The following is a 20,207-nucleotide window of genomic DNA, read 5'->3' as shown; positions in this document are numbered from 1 at the left end:
GTTTTAGGCTGTCCCATTCAAAGTCTGTACCTATGGATTTATGTGCTGCTCTAGACAGCATGACCGATATTTCACTCCAGTCAAAAGTGGTTAGACAGAAAAGACCATTGAGTTACCCAAAACACATTCGCCATTATACCCTCGACTCAGTAGTATTTAGTCCTCAGGAATAGGCTAATCCGTTGCATTCTAGGAACAAGAAACCGGTAAGTCAGAAATTCAAAAGGAGCTTTCTTTTCCTTCAAATATGCAAGCCAGGACCTGATCGAGGCAAGGAGCACAAACCTGAGGAGGGAAAAACATTAGACCTAAGCGACAACACTACAAAATGGCTGTAAAGACTAATCTGCTAATTTTAGGTTGCATCCAAAGACAAACCATAACAGCACAATAAATGACATGTGGGAGTGAGCCAGCAACTGTGTGTGCAAATACTAGCTGGGGCGTTCCCTGCCTAGAGGCAAAAGGGATGACAAAGGCCAACGATCTGGAGTAGAGAGACAGAGGGAAAGGAGAGAGAGTGCTGTAGGGAGTTCAGACACTTCAGAGGACTAGGGGCTGCTGGGCCAGCTCCAGAGTGACCTCAGTGACAACCTAGGGGTTAAAATGTCACTTGCTTCAAAGCCAGCCAGATAACAAGGTGAAAGAAAGACAGGTGTCAAAGAAACAAAGCCAGGCTGGGCAAAACATTGTACACAGGAATGACAGGATTAAAGCTGGACAAAATGAGTTAAACCACCATTCACTTTTGACGGCAGCAGAAGTTTCAGATCTCAGTAAGTGGATTTCACAAATCAAAATCATTTCGACTGAAAGGCCCCCCTACTCTCATTTCGACTGAATGAGAGTACTACTGCTACTAAACGTTACTCTGGGATCCCTTTTCGGACCCAGGACTTTTGGTTGAAATCCCTGCTTTCCATTCCATAACCTTGATCTCTTGATAACTTTCAGACCTTGAGGCTTCCCCCTTCCTAAAAGCTGCCTGTAATGTGTCGCACTCTCTCAGGCTGCTATGACTGCAAACGCGGTGGGGAGAAAAATAAATAAAATACACCGGACTCACAGCTATCTGGCTGGAATCCTTGTCCAAATTTGGGCCGTTTACAGCATCGTACATGGCCAGAGCTGGAGAAGTCTGCGTGGGCGTGTGTGTGTATTATTATCCTCATGGGTACCTGAAATCCTCAAGTCTCCCTCATTGGGACATTTCCCACATGTGTGTAAGACGTGGCCGTAGGATAGAAGCTGTTCATGGCAGCTGCTTGGAAGAGTGTATCCAGGTGCGTATCCACCTTTCACTCACTGGCTGGCTGGGCTCGTCTGACTTCGCTGCAGGGCGGACAGAGACAGACGGCGCTCCACTGAGCGCAATCCACACAGCTGCTCACAATCACACTCTGGCTGAGTGACAAGATGACGCTATGTCCGTCTGTCTGTCAAGAGTTCAGTCACCCCTGTCAACATCCCTTAGACACGCACACAATGTAGTCATTCTTGATAAGAGAGTGTCTGCTAAATGCTGAAACCAAAATAATGTAGCTAAATGTAGACTGTTTACAAACAGCTAGACCGGTGCTCTGCACCGTCTGAAGACTCATACCTGCAGGTGACTGATAATATAGGCATCTAAGGTAGTAGCGATTTAGGTCAGTTGATTTGTGTACAACTCTCTAGCATTTCCCCCCTCTGTCGTGTCTCTGACTGCTCCCATACCCCTTAAGGAGAACTCACTGCCGGTTCCTGCTGCTCCCTTCTCCTCCGCGTCATCCCCTACAGGAGGTCCAGCCCACCGGCTACAGGAGCCCAACAATGTAATCCCTTAATGGTTGGAATTGGTTGTAGCTGACAGGTGCCAGAGTTACTGCCAACATCGCAGGGAAAAGTAGCATGGCAGCCAGGGGGACAGGAGGAGACAGCCAGGGGGACAGGACAAGGACAGGACAGCCAGGGGGACGGGACAGGACAGCCAGGGGGACGGGACAGGACAGCCAGGGGGACGGGACGAGGAGGAGGACAGAAAAAGATGGTGAGTGTCATCCTTTGGCAGAGCTGTGGGGAAACTGGCATACCTGTCTGGCCCACTGTCATCGCTCAGAGACAGAGTGGGGCAGCCAGGCATCGCTCAGCGGCCTGCGAGAGACACCCACTGAAGCAGGAGGGATACTACCACTGTTTAAAGTGTGTGTGGGGTGCATTCCTTGACCGATAGAGGAGCCACTGAGAAATGCAACTGGAGCAATACCGGGAATGGGTTGAACCAGCTTTTTACAGACGGGGGATTTCAGCAGCGTCTCGGTGGTTAAAGCCGAACAGGGCAGACAAAGCCATCTCTATTTGATGGCTAAACACACTATGGGGAGAGAGAGGGAGCTAATCTGACTATTAATGTAGGTAATAACAGGAGACATTGTGAGTAAAGCCCATCTCACACCCAGCTGACCCCTGACAGACAGGCCTGTTCTGCACTCACACAGCCAATAATATGGGAAAAACCTTTTCAGCAGTAATGTCAAGGGTGGGGGTACAGACAATTTATTGAATATAGGGGAAACACTGCAGACTTCATAGGAAACATACCTGTCGCCATGCAAAACTGTTTGACCAGTGTTCTAGCTAGAGAGCAGGCCTTGTCACATGTTGCAGTCTGCATAACACAGCAGACAGTGAGAGAGAGGGGGGAGAGGCAGAAAGGAGAGGGCAATGCTGGGTCTCGAAATCGCACAATAAATGTAGCATCATCGTAATGTCGATAGCACAACCCTCTTCAGTATTATTAACACGGACATAACATGAAGACAGCAGCTGAGTATATCAGCGGGGGCTACTTCTCCATTTCCCTTCCAGCATGTTCATAAACCAATGAGTCCCACTGAGGCCGGCGCGTTTTGGACTTCAAACCCCTTTAAAATATTCCTGGGCTGTACCATCGGATTCATCTATTTATTCTGAATCTGAAGACGCCAACCATTAGTCTGTGTCATTAACGATGTTTATGAGACAAGAGCCGATCCCGAAAGGGCCTGGGGCCTGGGTCTTTTAGCCTGTACTGTCAGAATGGTTTGCGCTACAAACTATATCAAACAAACACACGTAACATGTTCTGCTCCATGATGCTCACAAGCTACACGAGTCATTGAAGGTAAAGGGTTCTTCTACATAGATCATAGGAAATCCCAGGACAGTGTCTTTAGCTCACATAGTTGGACATTCATTTCCTACTGAGCAAACAATTTCTGTACTTACAGCATTCATAAAAATTCATTTCTCAGATTTGCTTTGGCAACTTTTTATTTTTATTGACATTTGTCAATAAAACTCATGAACACACCGGTTTTGTCAAAATGTTTTACATTGTGAGGCTAACTATAAGGGATGGCTCACCCCTAGCCTTGAAACCAGGGCTGCCTGCCTCCCCCCAGCCATCGCTGCAGATGAGAAGTCCAAAGTCAGGGCAAGGCCTGGCAAGCAGTACGCGGCGGGTAAAATGCCATCCCATCTCGGCAAACTGCACCTTGGCACATCCCCCTCCGGCCCAGGTGAAATTTCTCCCACACACACGAGAGAGAGAAGGATGGGGGACACAGCCGCTGCTGTCCCCCCCTCCATAGCAGGTGCTTTAGCCTGCAGGCAAGGTGGCCTTTCTGAGAATGCCCTTCTCTAATGGAGAAAGAGATGGGTTCTGGGAAGTAAACACTGACAGAGCTTTAGTAAATGAATCAATGACTCACAGTAGGACAGGATCCCCCACTTCATTGGTCAATAGTTAAAGATGCACTATGGAGAAATCACTCTGCCATTTCCTGGTTGCTAACATTCTAATAGTTCCCCTAATTTCAGTTTGTGACAAAACAAGCTAGTGTAGAGAATCATTGTACCATCTAAACCGCTGTGAAATATATTTTCCATAACCCCCCAAAAATATTGTATTTCCAGCTGTTTGAAGCATAGAAATAGCACAAAGAACAGATCTACTGCTTCTGAGACTTGCATCCAAATGAGAATGACAGATCTATAACTCACATCTCTGTGAATTTGGTCAGTTTGCCCAAAGGTTACATATCGCAGCTTTAAATGTACGTGCCTCTCCCTCTGAAAACAGTCTGTTTATCCATTAAAATGGTTAAATCACGGAGAATAGCAAAGTCGTTGTCATCTCATGACATCCACCACTCAGTCAGGTAATGATGCTCTTTCTGCGTTACTGAACTAGCAAGTGATCCTGGCTGTTTATGTTTAATTAAGTTTAAGTAAATCGAGATGTAATCATCCTTACCAGTTGCAATATTTTTTGCATTTCTATAAGATACGCAGCTCTAACGTTCTTATGAATATCTACATTTGAAAGTAAAAAGGCAGCTACTGGAATAGTGTATAATAGTGGATCAATTCTTACCAGGCCTGCTTGTGAATAGAGAAACTCTGTGGGAATTTACCTCAGTGCAGGCTAGTTAAACCTCAATCTCAGTGCTCCGTGACAGAACACTTAGTGTTTAAAGTTCCCTCCAGTGAAAATAAGATGCTAACACTACAACACTGGACTGTTAACTGATGCTCTTTTCAAACACTGAAAAGTACTCCTAAATCAAACCTGCGCGTGTTTATTTGGTGTGTACATGCGATTACCCATTCCCATCAGTGCATCGTCAGCCGGCATGTGCCAGGAAGTGACTGTGGCTATGAGTGCACACTTCACAAAAGAGCACCGAGGGTGGGAGGTAGAGTGTCTCCTGTAGTCAGAGAGCAGAGCCTAAGCACCCCAGTGAAACCTGACCCATAGAAAACACACTGGGTTCACACTGTAAACCACAATGTTAGCACAGCCAAATGCCTCCACATCATGGTCCTGCTAGCTAGCCGTCCATGTGCTGACTGCAGGAAATCACATCAGCGGGCATCTGTCCTGGCCTTGTCAATCGTGGTTTAATGGAGAAGACAGTTGGAAGTGAAGAGGGAACCAACCAGTAGAATGTTTAAGATACACATGACAGAACCAACCTCGTCTGCTGGAAGAGATGCTTGGAAGTAGCCTCCATGCTGACTGTGTTCACAAGCTCAGGCTACAAGGAGCGACTGTCCCCCAGCAGTCGAGACCTTCTCCAACCGCAAGGCAATGAAGCAGTGCCCTTTGCGCCTCACACATTCTCTTCAATTTAGGGCACCCATACGGGGCTGATTACAGGGCACCATCTATAGATTAACTTAAAATCAACCCACCAGGAGCAGCAGAGATAAATATGGAAACATTAGGAGCAGAAAGAATACAGTGTCCATACGCGCCAGCCTAATGCTAAAATAATAGATTTCAAGAGCCCTGGCTAGCGGGCGGAGACGGGCAAAGCCGTTCTCAGAGCACAACCAAAAATGCACCAATGACGTCCTCCCGGGCTGTTGCCGTGGCAACCAAGCCCAAAAGAGGACGAGAGTTCAGCGTTGTCGAGCGTTTGTAAGAAACATAAATAGAGAGAGAAAATAGTTCATTTAAAGCACACTGGGGTTGCTCAGAGAGCCCCCAAGGCAGCGCACGGCGCAGACCTCGCAAGTACAAGATCAAAAGCTAATCTTGAGAACAGGGGGAGAGAAGGGTTTGGACGTTCCAAGTTTTTGGTCACCCCACCGCTGTTCTCATGACCGGTTATGGTCAAAGGATAGAAACACCGTTCTCTGTTGCTAGACCTCTCAGCAAAGTACCAGTGCTCATCTCCAGAATCGCAGAGTATATTATTGGACAGGTTGAAAGCATAGGACACCATTAACCATTAGCTTAAATGGATACAGATAGAATGGTGACCGCCTACATTAAGAGAACTCAAACTTCAGGGTGGCTATCCTTGTAGCCACCCCCCCCCATCAAAAAAAATACAACTTCTTGTTAATGGCGTGTCTCATCCATGTACAGACTTGAGGCAGACGTTGCATTAGTCAGAAGACTTTGCTGTATGACCATAATCCATTTTAGATACGCTTTTACTGTCAAGTCAAAGGGAACATCAAAGACTTCCACCTGACCATTATGCGCCAACCAAGAGTATTTACCCAAAAAGATCATGCATGTACACAAAGTATCTGAGCCCATGTATACAGGTTCTCCTATCAATTACAATGAAGTCACACAATATAAAAACTTTTCATGCAACATAATGAACCTGTGACAGCTTCCAAACCCAATCTCCCACCCACAGTTCAGAAAAAGGACAGAGGGCTTTTTCCATACTTTAAAAAGGCACTGTACTTCCTACTGCTACAGTTGGGGGGGGGGGGGGGGGGGGTCATTGTGCAGAGCGCTCCGTGCTAACTTTAGCAGGACTCCACATGAAGGAGAAGACACTTGAGGTAGCCTAGTGGTTAGAGCGTTGGACTAGCAATCGAAAGGTTGCAAGTTCAAATCCCCGAGCTGACAAGGTACAAATCTGTCGTTCTGCCCCTGAACAAGGCAGTTAACCCACAGGCCGTCATTGAAAATAAGAATTTGTTCTTAACTGACCTGCCTAGTTAAATAAAGGTAAAATAAAAATAAAATTTGCATAGTTTGGTATTTTCAAGTTATTTTCAATAAAAAAAAATCAGACAATGGCCGGCTACTCCCAGCTAACGGAAACCCTGGTCTCAAACCCACCAAGCAGACGGGTCTCCAACAGGTCATTCCAACCACTAGTAGCTATGACTAGGACCCTGGGTAATTCCCAACAACGTGACTTGTACCAGTGTGGCTCAGTGGGTAGAGCACTGCACTTGCAACGCTAGGGTTGTGTGTTCACCAGTACAAAAATGTATGCACTCACTACCTTAAGTCCCTATGGATAAGAGCATCTGCTAAATGACTATAAAGCAAATGTAACATTACCAGGATCATATCTGGGCCCTAGCTGTAGGTTATATTGTGGGTTCCGGATCAGGAAACATCCAGGGCCCTAGGTAATGGTGTTCAGATATGGCACAGCCAGTGCTGGTTTTAGAAACGTTTGTTTTAGCACAGGAACCAGCTCAGAACAGATGACAATCATAAACAAAAACACTGTGTGCCATGAGTGGAGAACAGTGTGGTCACTGAGCAGCTGTTTAAACCCATAAGGACTGAGCGAGGCCTGAGTCACTCTCCAGCGGGACCAAAGCACCAGCACAGCCACCAAGCACTTGGAGCTCTTTGAAAACATGAATTCATAAAATCTAAATGACAGCATTATTGGTCACAATCAACATCATAAAAAATTAGTGTTGTATTTTTTCTGTAGCAACTATCACCATTCTATCCTTTTGTCAACCGTCTGCTCATGTTTCAGATAAGCCTCACTGGCCTTTTGAGAAAACAAAACTGGTAATCTAATTTCAGAGCCGAGAGAGAGGAAGGCAGTGCAACATCGGAGTAGCTGTCAGAAAAAGCAAAACATCCATGGGCCTGGCTTTAAAATATCACATGTACAACCCAAATATGCCTGCTGGCTTTTTGAGTCAGCAACTAAATGGATTAACAGGAGATAGGGCATCCACAGTGGAGCTCTTGTTTTCTTTTTGGAAAAGACCCATTTACTCCCTTATAAAGCAACAGTATGGAGACAAAGCAGCTACTCCTGGAGACCAACAATGGCCCCTTTCTCTCCCTCACAACCTTGCTTCCTTTCCACAGCCACCTAGCATAGCTGCAGCCAAGCCACAGTCTAGCATAGCGGTGGAGAACTTCCCAGATAAGTAATACTCCGGGGCTCAGGGCTTCATGGAGTGACGCTCTGGCCACACCTACTGGGCTATGTCACCGGCTCAGAGGCACGCAGCCACTTCCACAAAAGGAATTCCTTCTTACCGCCTGTGTGTGCGCATGTGTGTGTGTGTGTGTGTGTGTGTGTGTGTGAGTGAGAGTGAGGGAGAGAGAAAATTAAAAAGAGGGAGCAAGTGAGCGAATGCGTGTGGGTTAAAAGCACAACGCTACTGCAGGAGGCCAGGGGAAGGGTTGGGGGAAAGCGCTGCGGGGCGGCCAGCTGGGTTCCTCCACTTGATGAGCCCTGTTGGGAGCCGTAACCCGGCTACAGAGAACTCTACCTCCACTGCTGCTGAGGACGACCATATATGGCTCTGGGATTCCCATGGAAAAAGGCCAGGATTGAAGCAGAGGGGGAAAAAGTCCAGGGAGATTGTAACTATACATTTCGGCTTACGCTCTGCAGCCAAAACAATAGCCCTGCTTTAGAGCCAAGTTTGTTTCCATGAGCTGTTACTGTCAGTGGTCCAAGGAGAGAGGGGGCATGAGGGGACAACGAGGTCAGACGGCCACAGAAACACGTGTGTGTGGAGCACAATCTCCCTTAATACCGTGCATTATGGCTCACCAATGTAAGAGGGGCATATAGTGCAGACTGGGCTTTCAAGTAGGAAAGGGGCTGGGTGTGTGTTCTGTGATGGTGGAGCGAATGCTGGGTAATTTGGGGGGGGGGTTAGTAGATGAAGTAGGAGTTAGTAGATGAAGCCGTGCTCACTTGTGGAGCCTCGACGAGGAAATGAGAAAAATAAACAAATACTTCCTGTTCCTCTGCCTGAAAATCTCTCCAACACCCCCATCCCCCACTACATCCTATTCCCCTCATTTAGGAAGAGGATAAACATTCCTGTCAGTCGTCCTGCCCTCTCAAAACAGACAACGACAGCAGGGCACACCTTTAATTAGCCAATGAGAATCCACATGAGGAGTCCTGAGCAGAGACAAAAGCTCTGGTGGAGACTAGGGCGTTGGGATTTCCGAAGGCACACCTAATCTCCCAGAGCCTCAGAAAATGTAAACTACATTGGAAGGCTCACATGAATCTCCAGTGTGGTCCGAGGAGACTAAATTGGACCAAAATTATTGGTACACCAAGAGTTCTATTTATTTTGTAAAATGTGAAATCTTTCTGATTGAGAGGGGGTCAAATACTTATTTCCTTCATTAAAATGCAAATCAATTTATAACATTTTTGACTTGCGTTTTTGTGGATATGTTTGTTATTCTGTCTCTCACTGTTCAAATAAACCTACCATTAAAATTATAGACTGAACATTTCTTTGTCAGTGGGCAAACGTACAAAATCAGCAGGGGATCAAATACTTCTTTCCCTTCACTGTACATTTACCTTCTAGTATATTCCTGCTCTGAATAGTTTCCTACTCTGGTCTGTTCTGCGGTGTTAATGGCAACACTAAATTACTGTACCTGGAGATACTACATAAATCAGTAGTTTTGAATGATGCCCAATGCCTGCAGCCATCAAAACTCACAAGCCAAACACACTGATACCCAGCTCGATTCACTGACACGGCTTATACTCTGCAGTCAAATACACATGCACAACACACACACACACACACACACGACTATAATTAAAAAGCCCGTCTGCACAACAGCACGCAGCAGTTTCACTGGCAGTCACAAGGCTGGTGGTGGTTCACTAGATCCATCGCAGGCTGAGGGGAAGAGGCAGACTGGTTAGCCTGTACAAAGGTTGCTAAAGACTTGTGTACTGGGTTGACTATAGGCAAGGCAAGTAGCCCACTTTGAAACCACATAGGTGTGAAGCCTGTCATGTCTAGTAGGCTGTAGGTCCTTCACTCCTACTCTAGGGTGGTCTAGACCTACATCTTACGGTCCTTCACCTAGGCTGTAGTCAAGGCTTTACCTCAGATCACGTTAGAGCTCAGATTAACCTGATTTTAAACAATTTCACTAGCGTTTTGTGTTGCTTACAATAGAAAACACAGCCATCATATTTCTAATGTTTATCACAGAAAGAATGTAGCCAGTTACATTTCCTAATGATTTGCTTGAAGTTAATCTCGCATTTTTACAGAGAAAGTATCTACACAGAGTGCTGTCTGCTGATTGATGAGAATTCATAAACAGGCATTTGAGTGGAGAAGTGCAACTGAAGCACTAAATTAGTCTGATGCCAAGCTGAAATTACAATAAGCATTTCAGATCTGCGTTTACAAAATGCAGCAATGTATTTCATATACATTTTTTTTTGCATGAAAAACACAGAATTCTGTTTTAATGTGACACCTGTACCTGTCAGTACAGTTTCTGGCGCACCAATTTCACTGGCTGGAAAGATGAGGCCATTTTGAGATGAATTGAAAGAATGTAACTTCTCCCTCCCAGGACAACAACAAAACAGACTGGGCTTAATTGTCCTCCTCGCTGCATAAGACAGAGGAACTCAGTCTTCAGCTTCCAGGTGTTTTCGGTTAAAAAACACCTTATAAACCCACACTCAGTGAGGCATATGACTGCTGGAAAGCAAAGAACCCTGGGATGATTTAAAGACCCATCTAGAGCAGAGGAGACTGTCACAGCGTGAATAAAAACAGACACGCTGCTGAAGTCATCCCACTAAAATTTTGCAGCAGCTCAATACTATGCTAAAACCCAAGTGTGGCCGGAGATGTGGGGCGGCGGGGAGAAGAGAAAGAGCTCTTGGCAGCTTCTCATCCCAGTTTACCTTACACAGATGTTGTCAACAGGTCTATGTGCCGGGACTATTTCTCAGCGACCCGAGGAGCCCTGACGACAGTGAGAGATCTATAGCGTCTCGCTCGGGTGAGAAATAGTTTGCATGTACCGAAAAGCACAGTGACATCAATGTACTTGTGGGAGAGGGTGGTACACAGGTGTGGATAAATGGCAGCTTGTGGTTTCAAAAATTAAATTGATAGCCGAGTCGCCAGCTTTGTCTCGTTTCGATCATGGCCGACATCCGCGGAGCACCTAGCCTATCGGTTGCTAGTCTGTGACAGGTCAAGTCCATCTCCACAGCCTGCTTGGCTGTCTGAGCACATACGTGGCAAAAGAAGGTCGAGTTTACACCCCTGCTGAGGAATTCTACCTACAATCCCAGGTGAACCAGTTTCAACCTGTGGTGACGCTTGTCTTAAATACTTCAGACAGTTCCTACCACTCGAGCCCTTTCATAATTAAAGCATCAAGAAATTGGGTATCAATACGTCTCAAGAAAATGTGAGCGTTTATGCGTTTCATACATACATAGACATATATTTGTTTTATTTGAGGTAACATTGGAAAAACTACCCAAGAAAATGTGGAGTTAAACAGGCATGGAAGGTGTCTGCGACACATTGCGTAAGGAAGCCATGCCGACGTGTCATGATCAGCAGACTACCTGACATGTTGTAAAGCAGTCGAGAGCAACGACACAAGGACTTCCTGCACTTGATTACAGGTTGTGGAAACACTTCAATGAAAACTTTGCCTGACCTACCAATTATAAACAGGTAGAATGTGCAAGTTCTGTGAGCTTTTCTAATATTACAGTTGTCACAGGCTAGAGGCCCGTGACGGTTATGCTGATGATTCAGAGGCAACGTTGAATCAACATTGGGTTGGGTGACCTGTAACACTTGAATTATAATATGTTATTAATGCACTTGTGTCCATAAAAACTGACAAGCAATCGGCTGCTACGGTCATGAAAACATCCAACTCTATTAGCCATTAACCTTTCTACAAGACAGACTGAACACATAGACAAAGAGCAACACGATTTAGATTGCCTTAATTCCATACCATAAATAGCTGAGGGACATTTTAATGTATTCTCAATTCTCATGCTGCTATGTGCATTATTAAACGCATGACTCGCTGCCTTTGGGCAGGTAAATTAGAAATGCTAAATTTAAGCTACAACAAAAGGGGAGGTGGAAATATTTTTCTTATAGATTTCTATAGTGCCTTTCTACCAGAGGTACTTCAAAGAGCTTTACATAGTAACGGCTAAACTCCTCAATCACCAATGAAATGTGGATCTTAAAAAGCCCTCCAAAAACGACCAAATATTTAACGTCTGTTGACAGGGCCCAACACCAGAGGCAGCGGTTTCAGACCATTCCGCAGAATGGTTTCAAAGGAAGTGGGGCATTCCACTGTAAGAGTCCCCTCCTCCACAAACCAAACAGTGCCATGTGCTGTGTTTACGCTGCACCTCCATACCCAGTCCACTGCCAAACAGGCTACCTCCAACTTTGGTTAAGGGCTAGGAATAGACACCCTCAATGAGCAAACCGGCTCAGAGTGACATTGTTTGAGTGACATCTACAGGAAAAAGGTATCAAGTGGAGAACGATGTCTAAAAGAAAAATGCAAATGCAGTTTCTTTATCTTCTGGACCTTGGTATGGGGAAAAGAACTGACTAAAAGTATTCAGTCTTGTTGTGTGTTCCTTTGATTATGTTCCAAGGTGAGCAACGACAAAGGTCCCTAGTAATGAGAGGAACATGGTGCTCCCGTCATCAAAAGTCACACAGCTCGTTTCAACCCAAATCAACTTAATCTAGCCCTAATTGGGCAGCCCTTTCAGGTCCTGACACACACCAACTCTCACTACGGATCAGGTGATCCGTGGTAACCCAAAAAGCTCTCCGCTTCCCTCCAGGGTAAGTGAGTTTACAGCCTTAAGAAGAAAAAGAAATCTGAACGCCGCATGACTGGTGGAAGAAATGTTCCAGAACATATTAGTTCAGCAATAGGATCTGTGTGAAGACAACACTTTACAAGGCCAGACCTTCAAAATATCAAGTAAACAAGTACATTTTCCAAATTAAATCAAGAGATTGTTGTTGCTTGAATTCAAAAATCTCAACACCTCTACTGAAAGTCCGGCTCTCATTGGCCAACTGAGAGCCTCTGCCACATCTGAGAATCTCAGGGCTGGAGCAATTATGTAATGTGTTAATGTAACTGGTGCTGCTTTGGATGGAATTGCAGTGAGGGCCCCATGCACTGCTGTCTGCATAGGTTCCATTTCAAGATTCATGCAGTCCATGTGATACTAAACTGCTGCTGGCTACTCTGCTCTGTCAGTGGTTATGTAACTCTGTACGTACACAAATCGGCAGACAAGCCACTAGCAACTTGACATGAGACATTGCCATGGTTACATTGTTAGAGTTCACACACTGATAGTGAGGGCGTGGAATGTAAACTTTTGCTAAGGTAAAAAAAAAAGTGAACAGTTGGCATTTTATCGAGCCTTTCCCAATGATGTCGTAAAACCTTCACCATGACGTTAAAACCACAACTTACAAAAAGCTACTTTGATGAGCCAGTACAAATGTCATATTTTTACAATACCTGTACCAGCTAGACTATATATACACTAAGTACATTACCAATGATAGACAATATGGATGACTCAAGAGAAAGGCCAGATATGGGTGAATACGCCTGTTGTTTCACTGTGCAGGCCGTGCCTTGATAGGGCACAGTAGGTGGCAGTCAGCTGGGTCCTGGCATTGCCTGGGGAGAGACTGGCAGGCCAGAAAGAGGGTAAGACTGTGTGTGGGGGGGGGGGGAATAGGTGACAGCTGAGGAATGCTTGCCCTGCTCTCCCTTTGCCATGCTTTCCACCGACTGTCATGCGAGGAATGCATGGGACAGGAGGACAGGGACGGAATGCATCCAGCGCATATCTACAAACATCTCTCTCCAGTCCTGCTCCCTCATTCACAACTCCCTGTCCCTCTTTTCCACCACTCACCTCTGGGGAGCAACTGTGTGGAAAGCGTTACAATTCTGGTTTACACATTTACTCAGTGGTCCTAGAGGGCTGCAGGGTGTGAGGGCTTGTGCCCCAGCAGTAAAGACGTCAGCATGCTTCAGTTCAGCTGGCGCCTCGTCAAACTCAGGTAGCCGAACGAGTGTACGCGCACTCTTAAAAAGACCTTCGCTTGAAAAAGAAAAAGTCACTACTACCGTTTGTCCAGTAAAACGCCGTAGCCAAAGTCAGAATTAATCTACAATAACTCAAGAAAATGTCATAAAATTGCAGTTTTTGCCAAGGTGATCTTAGTTGAGCAAATTTACATCTAAGATGTTTGATTCAGTATATTAAGGAGAGAAAAAAATGTGCATTAAAAAAACAAGTCGTCTCCCATTGAATGACAAAGACTATTGAAGAATCCCAACTGTTGACCAATCACCGACGAAGGGGCGTAGACTTCGGCTTCAACTTGCCTCCAGAAAAGAAATTGTGCCCCCAAACAGCCCAAAAAACCCTCACCGAAGTCCAAAACATCACAAAATGTTGGGATAATATATGCACAAACTCTTCCGAACTGGAAGCATGCGGATGCCTTAACACCCCCGATTCAGATTAACAACGTCTCAAATCAGTGAAATAGGCCTAGTTTTTTGTGAAAGGCTGGGACAAATGTCCTCTAGGTCCATAGTTAAGAACAGTGGTGGTCATTCACAACAAAGGTAAACATCAGAGGCCATTGTTCAGTGGCTCGTAGGTGATCTCTGTTCCACATGGACAGTCTGGCTTGAAAGGGTTTGTCTACAAACTCCAAATGCATGCCAGGCCTCCAGTACAAAGCTAAGCAGTCCAGAGTGTGGCAATGACTCATACCCAAACTTAGAATAATCTCCTCAAACCAAGCTATACTGAGAAGAACTGGTACAGGTGGTATTTATAACCTGGCACTCAGAAGTGGCAGGAGTGCAGTGCAGTCCCTGCACCCAAGGAAGAGTGAGTGACCCACCGTGTAAAAAAAAGAGCATTGTTACAACCAAAGCTAGAGGTCACTGCCTTGTCACCAGGAAGGGAAATGGTTCAGGGCATGTCATCAGCTCCCGACATGCCCCCATAAACAACTGTTGCAGATAAAATAACAGATCTACAGCTGTAACTGAAAGGAGACTTGCCACTATACCATGTCAATTAGCCTACACTGCCTGGCTGGTCAGTGGTCACTCAGGTACCTGCGTGGTAGCAGCATTAGAGTCATGTTAAAGCCACCGTAGTCTCACTACTAAGCCAATTATTACAGTAGTGGTGAATCGTGGCACCATGTTTGACTCTATAAATAAAAAGGCTAGTCAAACCGCAGGCAGACTACTAATCCTTACTAGACTGTTTGGTTTACTTCCATTCAAGACCAGGACTAGGGTGCATTACCACTACTGGCCTCCTGCTAATAGGAGCGGAGTCCATCCCACTTTGCGAGAGTCATTAACCATTCATTCTGACAACTTTGACTCTCTAAGCCAACTGGCCCTACTCCTTGAAGGCAGAAATTCCCAACGTGGATAATGATTAGCAAAGCCATCAGGGACAATTAACGTGGCAACCAAAACAAACAGAGGCATCCCAGACTGAGCAACATTAGATGGGGGTTAGAAAAAAGGTCACCATTTAAATAGTACCAGGATATTTTTAATAGCAAATATGTTTTTACTTTTTATTTTATCTATAAACTTTGCATTGTTGGGAAAGTTGTAGTCGGTGCATGTGTCCAATAAAATGTGATTTGTCAAATATCCGGATATTTGAAATACATGTATTTTTGTTGTTGTTGTTACGTTTTTAACTTGAGCACTGCTGCACGAGGGAGCTGTGGAGGTGCCGGTGAGATTGGAATGAGCAGACTAAGGCAGATAGTGACGAGTAGCGTCTACAGCCAAGACTACCTAGCTTGTAGAAGCCACAATGTTACTTATCATCCCATATAAGTGCCAATCTTGACTGGAGTAGCCTAGAGAAGCTAAGCTAGCCAACTATAGCTAGCTAGGTTAATTGAGGCCACATTTTGCGCTCGCTATCCATTGAGCCACTTTGATTGGCCAATGCTACCAGTCTTTATTATGGGGAGAACGTCATAAAAACTACAATGAAAGGTTTGTTTTTATTAAATGTATAATTTGAAATGTCATGGTATATTCTTGCATGTAACATGGATATTTGAAATTTAGAAAATGCCTTCAGTGTTAAAATAGGCCTATACATTTTTGGATGCTAAAATTAACACTCAAAAGAATTCAAATATTAACGTTCGTTCAGATATTCAAATAACCACGCACATCCCTAAACCAAATCTCTGTTGGTTTGAGCAAACCAACATCAGCCTGACCTTCCTGAAATCCTAGGATTAGCAAGCTAAACGCCAATCCCTATATCGCCTTCAACTCTTTTCCAAGACCCTGAAGTCAACGGATCACATGCTGGAACACAAACAAAGCTGCTCCAAGTCTCTCCAGACATGGTTAGGTCTCAAGCACTGCGTCGCAAATGCTTTCCTCACCTCTGCTTGTCCCTGGAGTGGACTCCGGTCCCAAAAAAAAGGCTATATTTTCACCCAGTGAGCCTGCGCAGTGCAGGGGGCTGACTAATTCCAGTTGAAAGGAAGACAAACTCAGTCACCCTAAAGAAAGGCTGATTAAAGAGACAGTCCCTGACTAGTAGGGCATATCTAATGTCAGATAAGACAAAGTAATTTGTGTGAATTCCTCATCCCCCCAAAATCAACTAGTGATACAGCAGCATCTATTCTAGAGACAAGGCACCACTTCTACACCCCGAGATCGGCCTTCAGGGATATAGCCTTGCTCGGCAATAACAGTTTATAAAAGGTGCACACATCACACTACTTAAGAGAAAGAGCGGGTGATGCATCACTTAGCAAACAGGACATCTGGGTGATGAGATCATTGTAGATGTAAGGTGCAAGACAGTGTGAGCATGCAAGACTTCAATAAACAATGTTTCATTCTGACTTTACTAAAATGTATTTGGGGAGACAGGCAGGTCTACATTTTCTCAATTTTGCATTTACGCATGTGTGAAAACCTTTGATGAACAGTTAACATGTTATTCTATGGCTACAATGTCAAAACAATAGCATGACTTAAAAATGTTTATGTTTATCTGTTTGAAGAACAAAACTTTCAACTGAATTAGAGAGGTTGTGGCTTCCACGGGCACTCTGTTTTGGTTGTCAGTATTCAAGGTAACAGGCTGGTGCTCCACCTGCCATAACATAAGCTAAAGTGTTGACTAATAACATTAACAGCCCAAAAACCTAGGGTTGGCTTCTTTCACACAGCTGAAAGCGACAGGTATTGACATGTAAACCTCACACCTCCCAGAGAGAATGTGTCAGCTGTTATCCGACTGCAGAACAATCTACTGTGCAGCAAAACACATGTCAGTAATGCAACATTGCAATCCGAACACATCGGCAGGATATAGGCTAGCTAGCCTAATTTAGAGCCAAGAGCCAATTCCAAAGAGTAACAACCTTTATAAAAATGAGCGTATGATTCTAATTCTGAGCATTTACTTCGTGTTATGCTAAGAATGTTAGTTAGCTAGGCTATTTGAAAAGTATACTATCATAACTACTTTGAAACACCACAAGTTGATGTTTGCCAATCCATGCAGATAGATCTGTGCAATCTGTTTATATCAAAATAACTGGGCTGTGCCCACCTTACCAGAGCAGCAACAGAAAAAGGACAAATGCATTGTGATACATGTAATGTGTGATGTGATATATATTACACTACAGATTACACTACAAAAAACTGATTTGAATCCAAGGAAGTCTCAAATTACAATTACAAAATGTGGGTACAAATTGTAACGTTATCTGCTACAATATTATAATCGAAATTATAGGAGTGATGTTAGCTACAGAATGTCAAAAGACGTGGCTCCCGAGGCTAACGTTTGCTAGTAACACGTTAGTGTGCTGTTATATGATCATTTAGCTAGCCTAAGATAGTTACATCTGCTGTTAAGCACAGATAATATTTATTTAAAATAAAAGTGTCATGACTGTAGCTAGTTACAGTACAGTCGTCCTGCCCTTCAGCCTAGAGACTGCGGCATAGCTACTGTAGCAAAACAAATTGTAAAATATTGTTACATGTTATAGCTTCGACGTGATCCAAGCTGACATCTGATTCATTTAATTTGAATGGAGTTTTCCTGCTGACCGACTGCAGTCAAGCTTATGCTTGGTAACGAACAGTGCTACTGGTTAGCTAAACGTTCTTTCCACCATTTGCACAGGTTAGCTAACGCTAGCTAGCCAACTTGTAGCAAGCTAGCTAGCCATCAACTAACAAACAAGTACATTTTCTGTACTTCCTATTAACTTCAATATAAAACACAATTGGCAGCAGTTAACTTCGCCAACGACTGTAATAATTGAGTATTTGTTAAACAACAAACCAACAATATTGAGTTAAGATATCTTTCATAGGTAACACAGGTTAGCCAGAGCAGGGCGACATATCAGTTCCAAGAATGGTTTGCCTAGCTAGCTACAGTAACTGGCTGACGTTAACTAGCTATGCTAACTGCACCACCCAAGTGGCTGGTTAGATGTTAGCAAGCCAGTCAACGGCATTCTTCCTGACTATTGGATGTTTGAATCAGTTGCTGATAAACAAAGACCAAATAGTTTACTATCCATATGTTCAACATTAACTAACCTACGAATACATTTAACATACCTAGCTAGCTCAAACAGAATAGCTACCAATCAGGTATTTTGAGTTTATCCACCCCTTCGCTCCTGATCCAATTCAATCAACAGCCCAACAAATGAAATGGCCCTGTCTCGTCCAAAAAAAGACGGGCGTGCTAGGTAAACAGACTGAACTTCAGCAGGAATTACTCCATTCTCCATTACTGTGGCAGGAGGTCACGTTAGCTACGATCTTTGGCAAGACATATGGTTGTCGTGTTTTGTATGGGCAGTGTCTAGGCTTATTGCTGTAAATGACAAACCTGGTGGAGGGCAGTCAGACCGTCTACATTGGCGTAGTTGATGTCAGCACCCCGGTCAATCATTCGGAGCACCTCCTCAGTATCGCCGCTTGAGCAGGCAGCCAAAAACACGGCGCCATCGTCGAACTTCACCTTCGTCTTCTTCTTTTTCAGAATAGGAGGCTCGATGTCTGTCTCCGACCCTAACCACCGTTTCAACTGTTCGTTCCTTTTTTGCTTGGCGTCCGCCATCTTCATCCCCTCCCGTCTCGGGCTTCTTATCTTTCTCGGAGAGAGGATATACTTTATAGTGCCACTATCCCACAGCGCACTGGGCGTGGGAAGGGGGGCCTGAGAGAGCGTCTGGATTGTTTTCCATAAGCTCGCGAGATAAAGCAACGTCACCTCAGGATCTGCAGTATAACGTCATCATCAGCAGATGAGAGGAAAAGGAGGTTGTACATTCCTTGACAGAGTTGGTGTTATCGTTTATTATGACAAATAAGAGCACTGAGACCAGCATAATGTCGAATTTATTAATTGTAAGTTCTATCAGGATTGCTTCCATTTTTTTTCAAGGGTTTTTATGATGACTGGTCAAGCTAAGTCAAAACATTTGAGAAAATATGTATTTTATTTCTTAGACCAGAGATAGGCAATTGATAAACATAGCTCTTTCATTCTTTTTTTCAGCTGTTTATTAATAACATTCAAAGAACACCATCCCTATCCATATGAAATTACCAGAGGAAGACAATAACAATTAAAGAACATTGGCAATAGAAATAGGTGGTAAAATGGTGTAAAAGGACACAATCCCCAAAGAGCCAATATCAGCCAACAGACAGGCCAAATACTGTACAACACAGGCCAGTTAAATGCATGTCTCATCGAAATGATTTTCGGAGCATTTTATTCATCAAGGATGAGGTGCTATTACACTGTTTTTATATTTAGAGTTATTCGTGAGGCCCTAAAAAACTCAAAATCATATCAACAGTGATTAAAATGCTAGATCAAATTACATCCCAAATCATTTTACATTTACATCATTTAGCAGACACTCTTATCCAGAGCAACTTACAGTAGTGAATGCATACATTTCATTTTTTTTCGTTTTTCTGTGCTGGCCCCCCATGGGAATCAAACCCACAACCCTGGCATTGCAAACACCATGCTCTACCAACTGAGCTACAGGGAAGCCTGGGCCTTTAAATGAAATGTGACCATGGTCACTTAATCAGACTTTCAATTTTCAATAGCTTGTTTACAAAGCTACCACTAGTTGAACAAATATGTCTCTATTTTCTACTTAAATATCACTGTAGTAGCAGGATATTAGTATGTTTACTTTGTTTGTGCCCATCTGTGTCAGCTGTGCCACTCTTTCAGAGGAGCCATTATGGAGAGGGAGACTATTGTCCATGAAACATTAGCTGGCCAGTCCATGGAGATAATTACATTAGATATGAGAGAGACAAGTATCATTATTTTTTCATGGGTGCTTTGAAGCACTTTGGGTCAATAGGAAAATGTTTAGTGACCAGTGTGCAACAACAACTTATCTAAAGGAAACTATTGACTTCCTCCTTGGCCTCAAATTGGATTGGAAGCCCAAGGGGGTAAGCCATGGTATGGACTGCTTTGTCTCTCAGTAGTGTTTGTGTGTGTGTT

At 44.2% G+C, this 20,207-nt stretch overlaps 1 protein-coding gene across 15 annotated transcripts in view; it reads right to left on the bottom strand.

Moving 5' to 3' along the window:
• LOC115198972 (protein phosphatase 1 regulatory subunit 12A) overlaps nucleotides 1–18,925 on the bottom strand; it is a 63,934-nt gene extending 45,009 nt beyond the window's left edge. For 8 of the 15 annotated variants that reach the window (XM_029761423.1, XM_029761424.1, XM_029761425.1 and 5 more), the window contains exon 1: nucleotides 18,555–18,925. In XM_029761423.1, coding sequence (XP_029617283.1) covers nucleotides 18,555–18,791 — 237 coding nt within the window. In that variant the 5' untranslated portion in view covers nucleotides 18,792–18,925. The remainder of the gene's footprint in view (nucleotides 1–18,554) is intronic. The other 7 variants (XM_029761427.1, XM_029761436.1, XM_029761429.1 and 4 more) reach the window with 2 other exon arrangements.
• Nucleotides 18,926–20,207: the final 1,282 nt, after the last annotated feature.

Source organism: Salmo trutta, chromosome 8, assembly GCF_901001165.1.
Source record: "Salmo trutta chromosome 8, fSalTru1.1, whole genome shotgun sequence".
Lineage (NCBI taxonomy): Eukaryota > Metazoa > Chordata > Actinopteri > Salmoniformes > Salmonidae > Salmo > Salmo trutta.
Note: the sequence above shows the minus strand (reverse complement) of the source record. Positions and strands in the feature narration are given on the sequence as shown.